At 39.8% G+C, this 23,565-nt stretch overlaps 1 protein-coding gene across 1 annotated transcript; it reads right to left on the bottom strand.

Moving 5' to 3' along the window:
• Positions 1-7,880: 7,880 nt before the first annotated feature.
• LOC126234333 (NADH dehydrogenase [ubiquinone] 1 beta subcomplex subunit 10) lies at positions 7,881-23,098 on the bottom strand. Its single transcript, XM_049943018.1, has 4 exons — positions 22,904-23,098; positions 22,605-22,740; positions 16,194-16,333; positions 7,881-8,074 (listed from the first exon to the last, which is right to left on the bottom strand). The coding sequence occupies exons 1-4, from the start codon at positions 22,992-22,994 to the stop codon at positions 7,950-7,952; spliced, it is 492 nt and encodes a 163-aa protein (XP_049798975.1). The 5' UTR covers positions 22,995-23,098; the 3' UTR covers positions 7,881-7,949.
• Positions 23,099-23,565: the final 467 nt, after the last annotated feature.

Genomic DNA, 23,565 nt, shown 5'->3' with positions numbered 1-23,565 from the left:
TTCCCACATTCATGCTCTACTCTTATAGTGTGATTAACGATAATTCATAATAAATACTGAGTGATGTGGGACATAGTTCTTGCACATCTATTCCCACTAATATCAATCATGTAAGAATATCACAATGTAGGAAAAGACAGATTGCTACTTACTGTAAAGAAGATACGTCAAATTGCACATAGGCACAATTAAAAGGGCCTCACGTATAGCTTTTGACCACAGCCTTTGTCAGTAAACACACACACACACACACACACACACACACACACACACACACACACACACACACACACAAAAGCAAGCACATCTCACGTACACACACACACACACACACACACAAAAGCAAGCACATCTCACGTACACACAACCGTGCTCCAGCATCTCTGGTTGGAATGCCACTCAATGGATTCCCACTAATACAATTTTATTACTTCATTGCATGCTTTCGCAAGAGAAATAGAGGCATCTTCCCTTGTCCTCAGAAGAGGTGCCTCCGCTCCCACCCTTCAATTAGGTTCCAAGTCATATGCTCCTCCCCTGCTTCCAGCTGTCCACCACCAACCTCTTTCCTCAATGAAAAAGTTCAGAAATCTATAATTAGTATTTACTACTCTAAAAAATTGAAATTCTGAGACTGAATACAACTCTATGAAATTGCATGGATTGCTACTCAGTACACCGAGGAGGCAGCAAACAGGTACACTGAAAGAAGACTGCTTGATAGCTATCAACTATTGGTGGTCATTTTGTGTGTGTGTGTGTGTGTGTGTGTGTGTGTGTGCGCGCGCGTGTATGCATACATACAAGTGGTCTACATCTGACACAGGACTTACTCTGATAGCTGATAATATCTAGCAGCCTTCTTTCAATGCACCTGTCTTCCACTCAAAACCTCTTTATGGTGAGCAGCGATTTGCTCTATTTTATATTGTTGCTTTTTCTAGTTTAAGTGCTTCTACTGGCCCTACTGAGAATTAAATCTCCTGAAAGTATCAGCAATTTTAACATAGTAGGTTTTGTGTTTATCATGCCATCAGCTTGAAGGTCACTGCAGACAAGAGCATTCACTCATTTCAAGAAGAAATGAAAAAATGGAATCCACCACTGATGTATTAAAGACACACAAATATTCAATTCCCAATTCCTTAAAATAATTTTAGTGCTGACAAATGTCTAGTTTCAAAAGCATCAGCTGATAAAATGATACACATTGATCACTATCCTTAAGGAATCACTACAATCTATTTGTAAAAATTACAAATGATATACACCACACAAATCCCATACATTTAGACACTAATATTAATTATCAGAGTCCCATATCCTGTCATTACTCCTAATGAAAGTAAGTACAACATTCACCCGTCACACAGTACACTAAAAACAGAATTTACAGGAATGTATATACAAAATTCTTTAGTGCCGATTTGTGTAGCAACAGCCCAGTATTGTTATTAAGCCTAAGACGCATTGAAGTAATTGCTGCAACCAAACACTTCAGTCCGTAAGGTGTTATACAGGGAGCTGAGCTTGACACATTGTGATGGTCAGACAGAGAATAACACTGTGCACAATTCAAGATTTAACACGTTGTAATTGTATTACTGCCAGTGGCGGCGTTAGGCGTCGGAGACATCGGCAACTGCTGTGGAGGATCTTGCAAAAAACTTGTTGAAGCTGTTAAAATTTTAGCTACTTCATTGTCTGTATTTTCGTATGAATGTTGTTGTATTTATCTAGGCTTGTCTGGCAACATTATGATAGTTAAATCTCATTACAAGATGCAGGTGATGTGTACACCTATGAGGCAGTGTGCCAAGCATACTAGTTTGGGACTGCAGACTGGTTCTGGTAGGCCTATTACATTACACAATTTGTGCGGGATATACCTGTCACGAACCAGCGCATGTGCGCTAGACAGTAGTAATGCATGGAACTTATTAAATTATTTAGTAAAGATGAAGCTGATCACCATATTAAAGAAAGATGTATGTTAAACGGAAAACACACTTACTTTTCTTTACACCGTATTCACAATCCGCTTGGTATGCACAGTTTTTCCAAACTGACACGTTGATCCAACAACAAGCAAATGCAACAATGGTCTGTGGAACAGAGAATACAGGCAGGACCATTGTCTTGGCCAGTAAAGCCAGCTCTCTGAAACCAATCCCACCAAGTGACACTTCACTCTTTTTTCAAATTATTGAACTGGTGCAAGTGAACAACTCGCATCACTGAAGGTGTGTGTGTCTCTGTCTCTTGGGGCTCCTCCAGACATGATGATCTTAAAGGCATTTTGTGCAAAGTATGTTGGTAAGTACAGTAGAGTACTTCAAGTATTCAGTGTCGTAGTATAGAGTGAGTAGGCTGTGCAATTATCATGTATGGCAGAATATTAGATCTGGGAAAATAGGTATTTCCAGTAACAGATTCGCAGCATCATGATTTAATTCAAAATGCTCCTCAACAAAACCTAGCGAAACCTGATGAAAGTTACCCCAAAGATGCAAATAAAAGGCAGTTTACTAAATTTCATTTTACTAGAAAATTGAATAATGGCAAAAAGCAACATCACAGGTGATTAGCTTACTCCATATCTCAAGACAAAGTTTGCTGCTTTACATGTCAACTTTTTCCACATTTGCAAAGACAGATGGTGAAAGAAGGATGGTGTGACTGGAATGATCTGAGTAGGATATTGCAAATGCATGAATAAAGTCAAGGACACATGGAGTGCATGAATAGATGGATGGAATTCAGTAAAGGAATCAAATACAGAAAAACAATAGATAAGGAAAACGAGAGACTGATTAGATAACCACAAAAGTATTGGTATAAATTGTTTGAAATATTGATCGATATTATAAAATACTTAGCTTCAGACAATCTGGCATTTACAGGGCATCAAGATTCCCTTAACCTGACAGATAGCGGAAACAGTAAAAATTTTGTAGACATATTTAAATTGTTATGCAAATATGATCTAACACTAAAAGAGCACTTGCAATGAATTAACAAAAAGCAACTTCGTCAGCATTATCTGAGCCATGACATACAAAATGAATTTATTACATTAATGACCATATCTGTTGTCAACAAAATTATAAACAGCGTCAAACAAGCAAAATATTATGCCTTCAAGATTGACTGTACTACGGGTTCTAGCTGTGTGGAACAAATGTCAATAATTTTAATATTTTGTAATTCCTCAACTGGAGAACATTTTGGTGGGTTTATTGTCATCCCAGAAACAACAGGAGAGTATTTAACAAATGCATTTTAAAGGAACTAGAAAATAATGGCCTAGGCATACAAAACTGTCCTCAACAGGGATACGATAATGGTATCAATATGGTTGGCATTAATAAAGAACAAGAATACTCAACATCAATCCACGAGCTTCGTTCATGCCATGCAGGTGCCATTGTTGGAATTCACTTCTGCTAGATGCCGCTAACACTTCCACAACAGCTAAAAAGTTTTTCAGCTTCATCAGTAAAGTTCATGTGCTTTTTACAAAATCAAGCAAGTGCTGTTGTTGTTGTTGTCTTCAGTCCTGAGACTGGTTTGATGCAGATCTACATGCTACTCTATCCTGTCCAAGCTTCTTCATCTCCCAGTACTTACTGCAATCTACATCCTTCTGAATCTGCTTAGTGTGTTCATCTCTTGGTCTCCCTCTATGATTTTTACCCTCCACGCTGCCCTCCAATGCTAAATTTGTGATCCCTTGATGCCTCAGAACATGTCCCACCAACCGGTCCCTTCTTCTTGTCAAGTTGCGCCACAAACTCCTCCTCTCCCCAATTCCATTCAACACCTCCTCATTAGTTATGTGATCTACCCATCTAATCTTCAGCATTCTTCTGTAGCACCATATTTTGAAAGCTTCCATTCTCTTCTTGTCCAAACTATTTATCGTCCACGTTTCACCTCCATACATGGCTACACTCCATACAAATACTTTCAGAAATGACCTCCTCACACTTAAATCTATACTATATGTTAACAAATTTCTCTTCTCCAGAAACGCTCTCCTTGCCATTGCCGGTCTACATTTTATATCCTCTCTACTTCGACCATCATCAGTTATTTTGCTCCCCAAATAGCAAAACTCCTTTACTACTTTAAGTGTCTCATTTCCTAATCTACTTCCCTCAGCATCACCCGACTTAATTAGACTACATTCCATTATCCTCGTTTTGCTTTTGATGATGTTCATCTTATATCCTCCTTTCAAGACACTGTCCATTCCGTTCAACCGCTCTTCCAAGTCCCTTGCTGTCTCTGACAGAATTACAATGTCAGCGGCGAACCTCAAAGTTTTATTTCTTCTCTGTGGATTTTAACACCTACTCCGAATTTTTCTTTTGTTTCCTTTACTGCTTGCTCAATATACAGATTGGATAACATCGGGGAGAGACTACAACCCTGTCTCACTCCTCTCCCAACCGCCGCTTCCCTTTCGTGCCCCTCGACTCTTATAACTGCCATCTAGTTATGGTACAAATTGTAAATAGCCTTTCGCTCCCTGTATTTTACCCCTGCCACCTTTATAATTTGAAAGAGAGTATTCCAGTCAACATTGTCAAAAGCTTTCTCTAAGTCTACAAATGCTAGAAATGTAGGTTTGCCCTTGCCCAATCCATCTTCTAAGATAAGTCGCAGGGTCAGTATTGCCTCATGTGCCCCAATACTTCCGTGGAATCCAAACTGATCCTCGCCGAGCTCGGCCTCCACCAGTCGCTCCATTCGTCTGCAAAGAACCCACGTCAGCATTTTGCAGCTGCGACCTATTAAACTGATAGTTCGGCAATTCTCACATCTGTCAACACCTGCCTTCCTTGGGATTGGTATTCTTGAAGTTTGAGGGTATTTTGCCTGTCTCATACATCTTGCTCACCAGATGGTAGAGTTTTGTCAGGACTGGCTCTCCCAAGGCCATCAGTAGTTCCAATGGAATGTTGTCTACTCCCGGGGCCTTGTTTTGACTCAGGTCTTTCAGTGCTCTGTCAAACTCTTCACCCAGTATCGTATCTCCCATTTCATCTTCATCTACATCCTCTTCCATTTCCATAATATTGTCCTCAAGTACATCGCCTTGTATAGACCCTCTATATACTCCTTCCACCTTTCTGCTTTCCCTTCTTTGCTTAGAACTGGGTTGCCATCAACACTCTTGATACTCATACAAGTGACTATTTTCTCCAAAGGTCCCTTTAATTTTCCTGTAGGCAGTATCTATCTTACACCTAGTGAGATAAGCCTCTAAATCCTTACATTTGACCTCTAGCCATCCCTGCTTAGCCATTTTGCACTTCCTGTCGATCTCATTTTTGAGACGTTTGTATTCCTTTTTGCCTGCTTCATTTACTGCGTTTTTATATTTTCTCCTTTCATCAATTAAATTCAATATTTCTTCTGTTACCCAAGGATTTCTACTAGCTCCCATCTTTTTACCTACTTGATCCTCTTCTGCATTCACTACTTCATCCCTCAGAGCTACCCATTCCCATTCTACTGCATTTCTTTCCCCCATTCCTGTCAATTGTTCCCTTATGCTCTCCCTGAAACTCTGTACAACCTCTGGTTTAGTCAGTTTATCCAGATCCCATCTCCCTACATTCCCACCTTTCTGCAGGTTCTTCAGTTTTAATCTACAGTTCATAACCAATAGATTGTGGTCAGAGTCCACATCTGCCCCTGGAAATGTCTTACAATTTAAAATCTGCTTCCTAAATCCCTGTCTTACCATTATATAATCTATGTGATACCTTCTAGTATCTCCAGGATTCTTCCATGTATACAACCTTCTTTCATGATTCTTGAACCAAGTGTTAGCTATGATTAAGTTATGCTCTGTGCAAAATTCTACCAGACGGCTTCCTCTTTCATTTCTCTCCCCCAATCCATATTCACCCACTATGTTTCCTTCTCTCCCTTTTCCTACTCTCGAATTCCAGTCACCCATCACTATTAAATTTTCGTCTCCCTTCACTACCTGAATAATTTCTTTTATCTCATCATACATTTCATCACTTTCTTCATCATCTGCAGAGCTAGTTGGCATATAAACTTGTACTACTGTAGTAGGCATGGGCTTTGTGTCTATCTTGCCCACAATAATGCGTTCACTATGCTGTTTGTAGTAGCTTACTCGCACTCCTATTTTTTTATTCATTATTAAACCTACTCCTGCATTACCCCTATTTGATTTTGTATTTATAACCCTGTATTCACCTGACCAAAAGTCTTGTTCCTCCTGCCTCCGAACTTCACTAATTCCCACTATATCTAACTTCAACCTATCCATTTCCCTTTTTAAATTTTCTAACCTACCTGCCGATTAAGGGATCTGACATTCCACGCTCCGATCCGTAGAACGTGTTTTCTTTCTCCTGACAAGCAAGTGTTGGGACCTTATAAAAACTGAATTGAAATTGACATTAAAACCTCTATCTGAAATGCGATGGGAAAGTAGGATCGGAGCTGTAAAAGCGATATTTTTGTGCGAGTGACCTGAAAAATAGAACTGACGATTCCAAAACTCTTAGCTACTGTGAAGGAGTCTTGAAGGAAATGTTAACTTTTGAGTTAACTGTCATAGTACACATGTGGTATGGGATTTTACCATGTGTCAACAATATAAGCAAACTATAGCAACTGGTTCACGCGAACTTGAAAGTCGTTACTGATACTTTACGTTCATTTCGTGACTGGATTCAAGAACTCCATAACACAGGACTTGAAGCAAGCGTTGCAGAAGCTCCATTGTTTGTAGAAAAAAGCAGTTACAAAACTGAGTCTCAGTTTCAAGAAAAACAAATAGCACAGAAAAAACAAATGTTTGGTTATGAACAAATTGGTGAACCTATACTATCTGCTGAAATGCAGTACAGAGTTAGCTTTTTTAAAACAATGATAGACGCTGTAACAGTAGACACTGAATGTCGATTCAAAGCACTCAATGAATATTTTGAATGATTTGGTTTTATTTACGATATGAATTATTTGCAATTGTTATCCAAGGACAAACTTCACTAAAATTATAATGATTTAGGTGCAATATTTCAAGAAGGTGAAAATAGCGACATACAGCCTTTTGAACTTTATGAGAAACTCCAACTTTTAAAATCCAAACCACAGGACTCAAAGACGCAAAACAACATATTCAGTACAAATTAGAAAATAATTTGGAAGAAGTATATACAAATCTTTACATAACAATCAGAATAATGCTCACAGTTCCAGTCAGTACAGCTTCTGTCGAGAGAAGTTTCTCCAAGTTAAAATGGATTAAGACGTACACCAGAAGCACGATTTACCAAGTAAGACTATCTGCATTGTCAGTACTATCAACTGAAGCAGAAATAGTGGCTGATATCAATTACAACGTACTCTTAAAAAAATTCAGTGATGCAAAAAGCCGGAAGTTTCATCTATTTTAATGTCTTGTTTGTTTAATGTAACTTTTGTCACTGCAATAATCTTTGCATATTATAATAACAAAATGTCTGTATCGTTATTATTAGTGTATAATTCAGCTCATTTAATTTAAAATTTTCTTTCTGTTTTCACCTAGTGCTGCCACTGATTACTGTCCTGTATGGTTCTGAGGGCTTTACCAACAATGACATCAGAACCAAAAGAAATGTTAACACTTTTTTTTCAGTTGCAAATGTTAGAATTTATGACAGACTCAAATATCTGTGATTTAATCTGCAAGAACAATATAGTACATACAAACACCCAATCATAATATGGCAACTGTACAGTCGGTACAAACAGTAATGAGCATAAGGCACATATTTTTCAAAGGTCAAAGTCAATGTAAACTATTGTTTTAGCTATCAAATCAAGTATATTTATTATCATCATTTTGGAAACTAAAAACAACTTTATTAATAATTTACAACAAGAACTACACAACTGCACCAACACATCATTTATGCTGGCACATTTGTTTCTCGCATCCCTGAACCCACTGGTCCATGTCTGCGCTCCCATACCATTCGGTGTTTCTGCTTCATAAAGGCATCCCTGACATCTCCAACGAATCCAAGGTCACCATCTGCGAGGAAGCCAATAAGTGCTGTTACGTACACTACCACAGGAAGTGCTACTGCATTTTGCATAACGAACTACCCTAATTAGCAACTAAATTAACACTAAAACACAACTTAAGTCTGACACCAAACAATGAAGAATGTTACAGAAATATCTCTGTACTCATACTGTTTACAGCACACAGATTAACATCATCAGATCAAAGATCAAGATCAAACTGGTAACTCAATAAATTGTACATATTACTAACAATATCACATAATTTGAGTTCTAGGCAATATCCAACTTGTGCACATTTTGTATGCAACAATACAACTAGCATGCATAAATAATGTTAATTTTTCCATTTAACATTGTCTGGCTACAACAACCCAGGAATTACTTATGTGGTTTAGTATGTTAATATGCATACACTACATATTTACTTAATATGTTATTTTACTAAATTTAAATGAAAACAGGTGTGAAACTTTATTTTTGTGGGCAAGTGCTCTTTGTAGAGCACTTACCCACAAAAGGCACAGGTCCCGAGTTCGAGTCTCGGTCCAGCACACAGTTAATCTGCCAGAAAGTTTCATATCGGCACACACTCCGCTGCAGAGTAAAAATTTCATTCTGAAAACAGGTATAGTGTATTTCACATGTTCCAAACCCATCTCATTACTATGGATCAACAGACTGAACATGTAACCTTAAAGGGAGAAAGAACGAAACTAACCCAAATGACCAAGATATTCAGATTCACAAGTTAAAGAAATACAGACGGCTACCAACTGAATGGAAATCGTAAAACGAAAGGAAAACTTTAAACAAGCTCTTATACGCAAGGATGGCTACAATTGTGAGAGAAGGGATACATCTTGAGGAAGAATGGTGAATAAATATAAATGAAAAGGATAGATTGCTACTCACTATATAGTGGATATGTCGATTCACAGATAGACACAACAAAAAGACTGTTAAATAAGCAAGCTTTTGGCCAAATGGCCATCTTCCCAGTTAGATATCACTCACTCAAAAACACACACACACACACACACACACACACACACACACACACACACACACACACACACACACACGACCACTGTCTCTGGCTGCCAAGGGCAGTTTGTGCTGATGAGAGAAGCAATCTGCGTGGTAGGATTAATGTGGGGGCTCAGACGGGGAGTGGGATGGATAGCAGGGAAGGGGTGAGGGATGGTAAAGTGCTGCTGCAATCAGAAGGCTGAACAGAGTGTGGGTGGGGGTGGTGGGCAGAAAAGGAGAAGTAAGAAGACTGTGCGTGCACATGTGGAAAAGAGAGGGCTGTGTAGTGCTGGAGTGAGAACAGGGAAGGGCAATGATTAACGAAGGGTGAGGTTGGGAAGGTTAAAGGAATGTAGGATATATTGCAGGGTGAGCTCGATATTGTGCAATTCAGAAGAAACAATGTTGTATTGGGCAGCGTGCACAGCAACTCGTTGGTCCAGCCGTTTCTTGGCCACAGTGTATCAGCAGCCATTCATGCGGACAGACAGCTTGCTGGTTGTCATGCCCATGTAGAATGCAGCACAGTGGTTGCAGCTTAGCTTGTAGATCACATGACTGATTTCATATATAACACTGCCTTTGATGAGACAGGTGATGCTTGTGACCTGACTGGGGTAGGTAATGGTGGGAGGATGTCTGGGGCAGGTCTTGCATCTAGGCATCAGAGATATGAGCCCATGAGGCAAGGGGTTGGAAGAAAAAAAAAAAAAAAAAAAAAAGGCTGTACAAATTATCACAAAAAGCAGCAACAGTACTTATTGCACTGTGTCATTTACCTATACGGACAACTTGACTGTACTGTGTGAATACACTTTGCAATCTGTGATCCAAATCAAGAAAGAAATCGACCAGTATGCAATGAACAGGTCTCTACACAAACATGAACCCAGATCCAGCTACCACTTACACCTCACGAGGAAAAACAAAACAAATACCCAAAATAGTGTGCCACACAATGGATTTAAATTGCACAATGAACTTCCACAATTTATCAGACTAAAGTGAAATACATGCCTTCTGGAATTCCTTAAAAATTAACTGTTAGAAAAATGTTTTTACACTATCAAGGATTACCTGAAATGATAAATTATGTTGACAATTATGCCAATAATTAACTGGTATGATTAAAAAGTATTTCACAACACGTGCAACAGAGTAAAATAAGGGAAATATTGGGTACAAATATGTAACATACTAAAGCAAATAAGGAATGTACCTATTTTGTCATCTGTATTTATATACATTTACGAATGTGCGTTTCTGTACTGCATATACTTGTGTGTTAAGGACATCCATACAATTCCTAATGTCTACAGATGTTTGGATAAACAAATAAATAAATAAATACATAAAATAAAAAATATCTTGTTTAAATTATTCTCATCCTTCATGAACTCTTTCATCTTCATCTACATCCTCTTCCATTTCCATAATATTGTCCTCAAGTACATCGCTCTTGTATAGACCCTCTATATACTCCTTCCACCTTTTTGCTTTCCCTTCTTTGCTTACAACTGCGTTTCCATCTGAGCTCTTGATATTCATGCATGTGGTTCTCTTTTCTCCAAAGGTCTCTTTAATTTTCCTGTACGCAGTATCTATGTTACACCTAGTGATATATGCCCCCTACATCCTTGCATTTGTCCTCTAGCCATCCCTGCTTAGCCATTTTGCACTTCCTGTTGATCTCATTTTTGAGACGTTTGTATTCCTTTTTGGCTGCTTCAATAACTGCATTTTTATATTTTCTCCTTTCATCAATTAAACTCTATATATCTTCTGTTACCCAAGGATTTCTACTAGCCCTCATCTTTTTACCTACTTGATCCTCTGCTGCTTTCACTATTTCATCCCTCAAAGTTACCCCCATTCCTGTCAATCGTCCCCTAATGTTCTCCCTGAAACTCTGTACAACCTCTGGTTCTGTCAGTTTATCCAGATCCAATCTCCTTAAATTCCCACCTTTTTGCAGTTTCTTCAGTTTTAATCTACAGTTCATAACCAATAGATTGTGTTCAGAGTCCACATCTGCCACTGGAAATGTCTTACAATTTAAAACCTGGTTCCTAAATTTCTGCCTTGCCATTATATGATCTATCTGAAACCTTCGAGTATCTCCAGGCCTCTTCCATGTCTACAACTTCTTTTATGATTCTTGAACCAAGTGTTAGCTATGATTAAGTTATGCTCTGTGCAAAATTCTACCAGGCGGCTTCCTCTTTCGTTTCTTGCCCTCATTCCATATTCACCTACTACGTTTCCTTCTCTTCCTTTTCGTACTACCGAATTCCAGTCACCCATGGCCATTAAGCTGTTCGCAGTACCAGCACAGCAAGGCCGTTTTGGTTAGTGTTACAAAGCCAGATCAATCATCCAGACTGTTGCCCCTACAACTACTGAAAAGGCTGCTGCCCCTCTACAGGAACCACACGTTTGTCTCCCCACCAACAGCAAGGTCCATGGTTCATGGGGGGGGGGGGGGGATTTTCAGTGTACACTTTGGTAAAGATTGCACTAAAGAGACAGAATTTATAAACTTAACAACCAGTTACTGACTGTTTGTAGAAAACCATCTACCAACTAGAGGTGATGCCTGCCCTTATACTGGCCACAAATCTATATGGTTAGGACTACAAGACGACTGTAGTTAACCCAATTATCTAAGATACAAAACGAGTTAATAAGCAACCAGCTGTTTCCTGGAATTCTAATTATGTATTCATAAAAGGGTCATAAATAAGAAAACATTAATTGCTTTTCAAACAGCACTATCAGCAGTAACATGGCAGCCCAGACTACAGCAAATGGCGTTTAAAGAGTTCTTCCAGACCATAAAAACCAAATTTGACTATATATATCTAAGGAACACCAAAAAATGTCCTGGAAACACATGAACTGATGTTTCCTTTTAAAAGTTGAATTATTTCTGTAAATATTAACAGTTCCAGTTTACTATAATGTATTCACCTATTTTGATACTCTCCTAAGAAATGATCATGGTAGTGTGTATTATATTCAAATGTTTTATGTTTTTCATGTTATATTTTCTGACTAGTTCCAAACCCACGAGTATCAACTCATCTTTAGGTCTATTGAACAAACACTGAATCTAATATAATTCATAAATTCTTATACGCCTTCTGATAGAATATCTATGGAATGCCCACGAAAGTTTTCAAGAAAATTTTAACACTAACAACTTCATGACTTAAGTAAGGTGTATGACTGCATTCCTCATATGGTCCTTCCAAACGATCTGAACCTGGCAACCCTCATTTCTTATTTAGAAAAAACAAGGCAGAATGTATCTGTTCATGGAGTCTAGTATTATATGCACAGGGTTCAGTAATAGACCATTCTTTTTCCAAGTTTGTGTAAATGATTTAAGCTCTCGCGGACAGTTCTTGCAGTTTGCAGATGACACAATTTTGTACTCAAAACACACCAGTGATAGCATAGCTCAAGAAGAAGCAGATATTTTGTTTGGTGTGACAAAGGAATGGTTTGCTATAAACAAAATGAAGCTCAATGAAGACAAAATCCAAAAATTGGCATGTAGCCTTAGTGGCAAAGGACAACTGAACTATGAAAGGGCTGTCAAACTTCTGTGTTTTACGGTGATAGTAAACTTTGGCAACGACACACCGCGCATGTGTGTGAAAAACTCTCACAAGTCATAGATCTCCTGAGAAAACAAACATGAGACAACTAATCAGTACCCACTAATACTATGTTATTTACTATTTTGTAGCCATATCAGCTATGACCTGTTGCTATGGGATCAGCTTGACAAGCATCCATCCTCATCAAACCCACTAACAAGCAACAGTACCTCCATTATGACAGCTGCCACCCATTCCATATCAAACGGTCTCTTCCCTACAGCTTAGGTCTTCATGGCAAACGAATCTGCTCCAGTCCTGAACCCATTACACCAATAACCTGAAAACAGCTTTCGCACCCCGCAACTACCCTCCCGACCTGGTACAGAAGCAAATAGCTTGAGCCACTTCCTCATCCCCTCAAACCCAGAACCTCTCATAGAAGAACCCCAAAAGTGCCCCACTTGTGACAGGATACTTTCCGGGACTGGATCGGACTCTGAATGTGGCTCTCCAGCAGGGATAAGACTTCCTCAAATCCAGCCCTGAAATGAGATCCATCCTTCATGAAATCCTTCCCACTCCACCAAGAGTGTCTTTCCGCTGTCCACCTAACCTTCGTAACCTCTTGGTTCATCCCTATGAAATCCCCAAACCACCTTCCCTAACCTCTGGCTCCTACCCTTGTAAACGCCCCTGCTGTAAAACCTGTCCCATGCACCCTCCCACCACCACCTACTCCAGTCCTGTAACCTGGAAGTTGTACACAATCAAAGGCAGAGCCACGTGTGAAAGCACCCACATGATTTACCAACTGACATGCCTACACTGTGAAGTGTTCTATGTGGGAATGACCAGCAACAAACTGTCCATTCGCATGAACGGACACAGGCAGACAGTGTTTGTTGGTAATGAGGATCACCCTGTGGTTAAACATGCCTTGGTGCACAGCCAGCTCATCTTGGCACAGTGTTACACCGTGCGGGTTATCTGGATACTTCCCACTGACACCAACCTATCCGAACTCCAGAGATGGGAACTTGCCCTTCAATATATTCTCTCTTCCCGTTACCCATCAGGCCTCAACCTCCACTAATTTCAAGTTGCCGCCCCTCGTACCTCACCTGTCATTCAACAACATCTTTGCCTTTGTACTTCCGCCTCGACTGACATCCTTGCCCAACCTCTTTGCATTTACATATGTCTGCCTGTGTCTGTATATGTGCGGATGGATGTGTGTGTGTGTGTGCGCACACACGCACGAGTGTATGCCTGTCCCTTTTTCCCCCTAAGGTAAGTCTTTCCGCTCCCGGGATTGGAATGACCCCTCACCCTCTCCCTTAAAACCCACATCGTCTTTCCCTCTCCTTCCCTCTTTCCTGATGAAGCAACCAGGGGTTGTGAAAGCTTGAATATTGTGTGTGTGTTTCTGTTTTTTATCATATCTATCAACATACCAACGCTTTCTCGTTTGGTAAGTTAAAGCATCTTTGTTTTTTATATATATTTTTCCTACGTGGAATATATATAATGTCTGCTTGTGTCTGTGTATGTGCGGATGGATATGTGTGTGTGCTCGAGTGTATACCTGTCCTTTTTTCCCCCCAAGGTAAGTCTTCCCACTCCCGGGATTGGAATGACTCCTTACCCTCTTCCATAAAACCCACATTGTTTTGTCTTTCCCTCTCCTTCCCTCTTTCCTGATGAGGCAACAGTTTGTTGCGAAAGCTTGAATTTTGTGTGTATGTTTGTGTTTGTTTTGTGTCTATCGACCTGCCAGCGCTTTCGTTTGGTAAGTCACATCATCTTTGTTTTTAGATATAAAAAACAAAGATGATGTGACTTACCGAACAAAAGTGCTGGCAGGTCGATAGACACACAAACAAACACAAACATACACACGAAATTCAAGCTTTCGCAACAAACTGTTGCTTCATCAGGAAAGAGGGAAGGAGAGGGAAAGACAAAAGGATGTGGGTTTTATGGAAGAGGGTAAGGAGTCATTCCAATCCCGGGAGCGGAAAGACTTACCTTAGGGGGAAAAAGGACGGGTATACACTCGCGCACACACACACACATATCCATCCACACATATACAGACACAAGCACACATATTTAAAGACAAAGAGTTTGGGCAGAGATGTCAGTCGACGCGGAAGTGCAGAGGCAAAGATGTTGTTGAATGACAGGTGAGGTACGAGTGGCGGCAACTTGAAATTAGCGGAGATTGAGGCTTGGTGGGTAACGGGAAGAGAGGATATATTGAAGAGCAAGTTCCCATCTCCGGAGTTCGGATAGGTTGGTGTTGGTGGGAAGTATCCAGATAACCCGCACGGTGTAACACTGTGCCAAGATGTGCTGGCCGTGCACCAAGGCATGTTTAGCCACAGGGTGATCCTCATTACCAACAAACACTGTCTGCCTGTGTCCATTCATGCGAATGGACAGTTTGTTGCTGGTCATTCCCACATAGAAAGCTTCACAGTGTAGGCAGGTCAGTTGGTAAATCACGTGGGTGCTTTCACACGTGGCTCTGCCTTTGATCGTGTACACCTTCCGGGTTACAGGACTGGAGTAGGTGGTGGTGGGAGGGTGCATGGGACAGGTTTTACACCGGGGGCAGTTACAAGGATAGGAGCCAGAGGGTAGGGAAGGTGGTTTGGGGATTTCATAGGGATGAACTAACAGGTTACGAAGGTTAGGTGGACGGCGGAAAGACACTCTTGGTGGAGTGGGGAGGATTTCATGAAGGATGGATCTCATTTCAGGGCAGGATTTGAGGAAGTCGGATGAAAGGAGTGAAGGAATGAGTCCTGAATAAAGGAGAAGATTGGAACAAGGTGAAGACTGAGAGATGGTGTCAAGACAGACCTGGCCAGAGGCTGGAAACTGTCCTAGATGATGTTATTAAGTATTATACTATACTTAAGCTAACTTGTTATTGTATTAGAATTGTGCATAATCTCAACTTAGTAACACTGACACAGTCTGTCCAGTCATGACTGAAGAATAGCATAGGTATAGTGATAAAAGTTAATAAAAAAAATTCTCTTGGCCGCAGATGGTAGTGGTCATTTATTTGGGTGCCCACATAAAAACTGGGTCTTATGCATCCGTTAAGTCTCCCCTGACCTGGGGGATTCTCAACTTCACCCCTTTCCCTAATCCTCAACAGCACTTTTCCTTCATCCTCCCTTCCCTCCCACCTTTCTGCCAGAAGGAGCCACTGGCTCCAAAAGCTTCCAAACTATACCTTTTATGTGTGCATTCTGTCACTGCTTGGTGAGTAGATTTTTTTTATCTATCCAATTACATGAAACAGGTTTTGAGATTGTTTTCTCCAGTTTAAGCTGAAATACATTTCCACTCAATAACATTTTCAAATTGGGCAATACAAAAACAAAAAGCTATGTTCGATGTTAATGATATATTTACTATTCAAGAGCATATTTAAATAAAGTTATGGGAAAGCAGTAATATTAAACTCACATTTAATGAACCAATTTTCTGCAGCCTTGTTGTACTGATCCAGAAGCAGTTTACATTTAGGCACATGATCTGGAGTTTCATAATGCACACAGTCCTCATACCTCTGTCTCAGTATGCTCAAGATTTCACTCTCCACCATTCTAGAAGAAATAATACATTCCTTGTTGAATTTCACATGCCAGACACAGAAGAATGATAAGGTGAACACAAGCTGAGCATCCTTAAAGTTAAATATAATTCCATACATAATTTAATTTAGGTATACCTTCAAGCATAACCTTTTATTAATTCCCTCAAAGACCACGTGCTGTGCCTCTATTTCAGAACAGAAACCATTATTAAAGCAACTACTCCAAACTGGTGGTGCAACTCAACATCAGAAGGTAGTTCAAATCATATAATATTTTTAAAATGTTGCTAACTTGCTTTCAGCTGTTTGCATTTTATTTCAGGATTGCAGTTGTAGCATTAAGAGATTTTCAAGCATAAGATTTTGACATACAGATTTATGTTACGCCTTTATGTCAAAACCCTGCACCTGAAAATGACTCAATGCCGAAATTTCAACCATAAAACAAAAATTTAACAGCTAAAAGCAAGATGGCTACATTTAAAACCTTTATAGAAGTTGTGCACCTATATTACAAGGAAGTGATACATTATTTTAGCATGAGTGGTGATGTGATAAGCAAATAACTATGTGCAAGAGACAAAGCAATGTTGATAACCATTACCACCACTATCCATCCATTAGGAAATGCAGGAGCTGACAAAATCATCACAACTTATCACTTGATTGTAAACAGCGCACGGAATTAAGTGCCTGTTTCAAAGGAAAGCTTTTATACCACACTCTTGCCTCTCAATTGTCCACACTCACTGGCACAGATGGGCAAACAGCTGACGCACAGGCAGTCAGGTCATAGCCCACGCCATCCTCCTGGATTCTCTGTGAGGTAGCCAAATACGTCACATATGTGCAGTATGCATGCAAATGGACTGCCTATACCAGATGCTCCCGCCTGAAGGTGGAATGGGGCCATCGGGGAGTACCATGCCCTGTGGGGCTGCGTTGGAACATCCTGTTCTATACCACACCACAGATTGTGAGATAATAGTGCCACACCTATGCACTGCTTAATCTTTGCCTTTTGAAAGCTATCACATAATCAAAGAATTGTGTCACAATGTCACTTTATAACAAATTATTGCATTTTGTGATATTTTATTCTTTCTTCCTTTAATAGCCTAAAATAATTATTTGTTACCCATTACCATGATGTGTTGACATGATTTGTTATTAGCTTCTACATACTCTGTATGTGATACCTGTTTCAATCAAGAGATGTACCACTTTTGTAATTTGGTCATGGGTGCATGGCATGTAGACCAAAGGTCAACGCAATAAAATAAAATCAAAGAATATGGACCCTGCACACATTACCTGATTTTTACAAAAATAAAATCAAAGAACATGGATTCTGTGCACAATAACTGGTTTTTAAGGCTTAAATACAATGAAAGCTTGGCACACTGCGAAGTGAGGTAAAACAAAGTTGGTAAATAAATCAACAGGACACAAATGATGTACCCAAAACTCCTCATGAACAACGTAGAACAGACATTTGGAAACATTTTGCAGCAGCCACATTTCTCAATTTTGGCCTTATCGCCTATTGTGTAGCAGTTGCTTGCACCCAGCTGCCACATTGCACGTACACTGCAGGAGGAGGAGATTAGTGTTTAACGTCCCGTCGACAACGAGGTCATTAGAGACGGAGCGCAAGCTCGGTGAGGGAAGGATGGGGAAGGAAATCGGCCGTGCCCTTTCAAAGGAACCATCCCGGCATTTTTGCCTGAAGCGATTTAGGGAAATCACGGAAAACCTAAATCAGGATGGCCGGAGACGGGATTGAACCGTCGTCCTCCCGAATGCGAGTCCAGTGTGCTAACCACTGCGCCACCTCGCTCGGTTACGTACACTGCAGTAGCAAAAATGTGGAGATGGTTTTGAATGGTAATGCTTCTCACATATTTTAATGCAATCCAGCTGTATTCATGACTGATCTCTTGCATTATGGTTCATACAATGGTATTAATTTTCTGGGCTTGCTGATAACAACAGCTGCCGTTCACTTGTTATAATGGAAGAACAGCTCATAGGCATTGACATTTTATTCAAATCACTGTCCTCAAAACAGACAATAAATTATGTGTTGCAGGAATCTTAACACTTCTAACAAGCCTTGTGCCTGCACAACTTTGGAGATGAAGTGTGCTAGAAATCTAGTACTGGTAATTTGACTGTAGTAAAATGTGTCATATTCTCACTTCTTACCCATTCTGTGACAGTGACAATTTAGATTACTTTTAGATAGAATGGAGGACGCTGGAGGTCTTAAAGTCAGATGTACAGTGGTAACTCGAGCCACAGCACAAGAACATGGAAGGAAACTGGCCTCGCTCTTCTTAAAGAAACCACCCCAACATTTGCCTTTAGCAATTTGAGAAAACCACAAAAAAGCTAATTCACATTGGCCAGAATGTATCTGAACTTTTTTCCTCCCAAATAAAGTCTAATGTCTTAAAACTTCACCTTAAGAGAACTACACTGTGAGTAATGGCGTATAATTATTCTTTTTCTTGTGCCTGTGTTCCATATCCATGCTGGGTCAGCACGGTTATATGTACTGTAGCAGTTACCGCATATGGTAATTTTAGTGTGAATTTGTGGCAGTGGATGGCAGCCATAACTGTAAGTCAAGTGCAGGCTTGTTGATGATAGCTTTGTGCAATGTGAAGTAGCACAGTATGTCGGGCTGACATGGGTGCAAGAGTTGCCAAAATGGCATGCTCAGCAGGACTGCAAGTAACTCTTGCCACAAACCACCACTGAAATCAGCGCACCAGCACTAATCTAGTATGTGTCAATACATGACTTGAAGAGGTATATTTGCAAAACATATGCGCACTGCTAAGTATAAATAGGAGGAAGTCAAGTAATGCCAGTGTCTTTAGTGTTACAGCTCTCATTGACGATGGGGCTGTGCCACATGGGCGGCCACATGAAGCTTCTGATGGGGACCACAGTTCCAGTCAGTGGCAGGGCCACAATTCAACCCCAAGATTGCACGGGACTCCAAGCTAGTCAGGAGCAGGCCAGACCAGGCCTCCTAGCAGCTTGGTTGAGTCCTGCCTGTAGGCAGGGGATTGCATCCCAGCTGCTGCAGAGGACATCCACCCAACAGCATACACCTTCCGCCATCTCAGAGAGCAGATCAGCAAGGCGTCAGTGCCACTTGTTACTGGAGGCCAGCATATAACTGCCATCAAAGAGTTCATTGCTGGGGTAGTGTGTCTTGCTGGGGCTGTCGCAACTGGACCACTGGCAACAGAGCTGTATCCTCAGCAAAGTACATCGACCAAACAGCCAAGAGAGCGGAATTAGACACGCGTACAATGATGGACACCTGTACTGTCTGGGGCAAAAGAGAAAAAACTTTTTACAGATTGGCCCAGCTTCTATCTGTAGCTGTGCACTGCCCTGTGCCCTGGCCCACAGCCTACACCCCAGCATCCCTGTACCTCTGGTGACTTCAGAATGCATCTGATAGGTTATATTTAAAGGGTGGTCTGGACGCCCTTCCAGTCACCACTCCGATGTTATCCATTACTCTAGATTTTAAAATTTCTAGACAGAATATAATGTAATTTCTAGACAGCATGTAATGTTCATTTTGTGTCCACCTCATATTTAGCATTCTCCTACAGCACCATATTTCAGAAGCTTCTGTTCTGTTCTTGACTAAACTGTTTATTGCTCGCATTTCTCTTCCAAACAAGGCTACATTCCAGGCAGATATTTTCAGAAGAGACTTCTTAACTTTGAAATCTATATTCAAAGTTAGAAAATTTCTCTTCCACTTTTCTTGCCACTACCAAGTAGAAGAGCTCATCCACTGTTAGTGTCTCATTTCCTAATCTAATTCCCTCAGTATCACCCAATTTAATTCGACTGCATTCCATTACCCTTCTTTTGCTTTTGTTAATTCTCATCTTATATCCTCCTTTCAAAACACTGTCTATTCTGTTTAACTGCTCTTCCAAATTCTTTGGAGCCTCTGACAAAATGACAAGGTCACAGCTTTTATTTGTCCTTACTTGAACTGTAATTCCCATCCCAAATTTCTGCTTTATTTCCTTTACTGCTTGCTCCTTGTATAGATTGAACATCTGGTCTCATTGCCTCCACTAGCACTGCTTCGCATGAGACAGCTGCACAAGATATTACCAATATGGTACTCTTTCTAATGTTAAAATGTAATTGTTTGGATTAAGACAATACAAGGATATCACCAATGTTTACATAACATGAGATCCACAATTTTAACACACGTTAGTCCACGATCTGCAACTCTATGGTGAATAGTTCAATTTTTTCAGATCATAACCCTGTTCTCTAGAGCTCCTGTATAAAAATTAAGTAGAAGTCCCAACCTTTGACAGCACTACTGATTTGTTTAAACAATAAGGACCATTAAACCATTCTCTTCAGTAAGATTACTGTATGGCAACATTGGAGGTTAGCAGTTCCTGACCAATCAATTATTTTGGAAGGAAAATAAATTGAGGAGTGTTTGTTGACATTCTGAGAGAAATTTTCAGTATTTTCACAAAGACAAAAATTTAGATACAGTTCTCCTTAAAACAATGTGTCGCATTTAAAAGTTCAATTTACTAATAATGTTGCATTGGACTGATCCATGATATTGTATGCAGTAAAGCCAATGAAAAAGATCAATCCCCAAGTGTTAATGTTAAGGAGGGGCATGTAAGACTGGTACCATAGTATTATTTTTTTTAGGATAAGTTAGAAACATATCAGTGAACAAAATTAGTTACATTATGAATTTTGGTTCCAGCTTTAACATGATACCAATCACAGTAATAAATGGCTGTCAATAACTGGAGCATCTTGTTGTAAGTATGGGGTTCCAAGAGAAATTAAAAGCATGAACAAACAACAATAGTTACAGAAGCTGTCCAAGCGGGCACTCCAGTAGCTACTGCAGCCAAAGATTATGGTGGGCCAGTGGGTAACATTGTGATACAGACTGAGTGACAAGTCCCAAATTATTTAAGTTTAGTCCTTCAACCATATGGATGAGAATTAAAAAAATATTCCAGTCCAGCAGCTTTTGTCAACTACAACAGAGCACTATCCAGTATATTGATATCAGTAATTTGGACCCAACAATTACGTTTGTTATTGTCACTGTTGCATTTCGAAATCTTTTCTGTCGTCTTATTTTCTCTTTCTGTTTTTGCCAGTAAAAGGTCTTTAAATATGTCTGCTTGTGAGATGTCTGATTGTTTCTGTATATATATATATATATGTGTGTGAGTGTGTGTGTGTGTGTGTGTGTGTGTGTGTGTGTGTGTGCATACCCTTCCTTTTTTCCCCCTAAGGTAAGTCTTTCCGCTCCCGGGATTGGAATGACTCCTTACCCTCTCCCTTAAAACCCACATCCTTTCGTCTTTCCCTCTCCTTCCCTCTTTCCTGATGAGGCAACAGTTTGTTGCGAAAGCTTGAATTTGTGTGTCTATCGACCTGCCAGCGCTTTCGTTCGGTAAGTCACATCACCTTTGTTTATTTACAAAACTTCAGCTTTCGATTTAGATTTGAGTGCACTTTTTTTTTTTCTTCCCTAAAGGGAGGAAATGATCTCATGTATGAGGAATAAAGTTGTATACAGTGTTGCTAATGATGGTAACGAAAAAGCTGACTACACCTTTAACAGCAAAGCTACTGGTAAGCTTGCTCCACTTACAACTGTTATTTCATTTGAAAGAACTGGTAGTGCAACAGCTAACAGCATACTAAGAGGGAGGGGTAGTGGTCAAGCACAAAGCTCTGTTTTGCCCGGAAGTGTCCAATCAGAAGACACTATGTCGCAGAGTGAAAATTCATTATAGAAATAAGTTGTGAATCTTTTAAGAAGTACACAAATCTCCTCATTATACTGTCAAAGAGTGGTGTTTCTGCCTTAATACAGCACATAAATAGGGAGTCTCAGCACGAGGATGCAAATGTTGATAAATTATATTTTAACAACATTTTCCGGCTATCAATTTACACAAAACACTGGTATGGGTGAAAATGCAGATTTGTACAGCTCCCTTTCTCAATTCAACATTATCCAATGACTCCTATTAGATTGTTAGGATGTGTTTCAATGTTACTCAGAATAAGTGTTCCATTCTTTATGTGTCTGGGGTATAGTCTTGTTTGGAAGTGAAATGTGGGCAATAAACAGTATGGCTAAGCAGAAAGATAAGCTTTTGAAATTTGTTATAGAAGAATGCTATTAAATGTGTCTGTGTGTGTGTAATGCTTTGCGACATACATACTTGTCTCTCTTGAACTGTGCATTAGCCTCTAAGTAGCACACAGCGTCGTCCGTATAGCATTCATCTATTGTTGGGACACGTCTCATTTTACGATGATACCAATAATAAGTGGGTCGATTTGGTTCGACTACCTTTTCTAGAAAAATAAATAATAATTATTTTTCATTATATGAGAAATACATAAAATTATGCAAAATTTAGTGCCTGTAAATCTCATTCCCTAACAAACAACGAACTAATCTAACATTATTTGCATTGTTATCAACGTCAAAACAAATGCTCAAGATTATTTCGAATACCTCTAAACCATATTACGGGGCCTTCAACTACTGATGAAACTGCATTAGCAAATCTTTGCATCGGATTTCTTCCTGGTGGATTGTCACCCATTATAATTTGATTTGTGTACACTATCCTACACTTTAACCCCACACCTTCAACTTCCACCTTCACCTACTGGTCTCCTGCAGACGATCCGCAGATGTTACGTAATAATTACACTGTAGGTCCAGAGGTGTTACAAACAGAGTAGTGGCGTTCGTATTTTTTGAGTGCTTGTTTGATAATAAATCTGTCGTATTAAATTCCTTCATTGACTGGAACTTGTATGAATAGCAAACTCTGGAAGTTGATGAGACTAATAACTCTGTCTTCTCATATATTTAACATACACATATTTTTATTTCGAAAACCGTCTTATATGTCGCCGACATATTTTAGTAGATAATTTTGTACACACCTATTCACCGAATTTGTGTGCAAATAATATGTTTCCAAGATCTCTGCATTTGCAGGACTGGAAGAAATTCATTAAACTTGATTTTGTTCGAGGAAGACTGAATTACAACACAAAACAAAGAAAACTTTAGTTCCATAAGCAATGACCTAAAGTGTCTTACGAGGCCTGCAAGGAAGACAGGCCGCGGCGCGTACGTCACGAAGCTAGGCCGAGCTCGCTCGC

Source organism: Schistocerca nitens, chromosome 2 (genome assembly GCF_023898315.1).
Source record: "Schistocerca nitens isolate TAMUIC-IGC-003100 chromosome 2, iqSchNite1.1, whole genome shotgun sequence".
Lineage (NCBI taxonomy): Eukaryota > Metazoa > Arthropoda > Insecta > Orthoptera > Acrididae > Schistocerca > Schistocerca nitens.
This window is presented reverse-complemented; position numbering and strand designations above follow the sequence as displayed.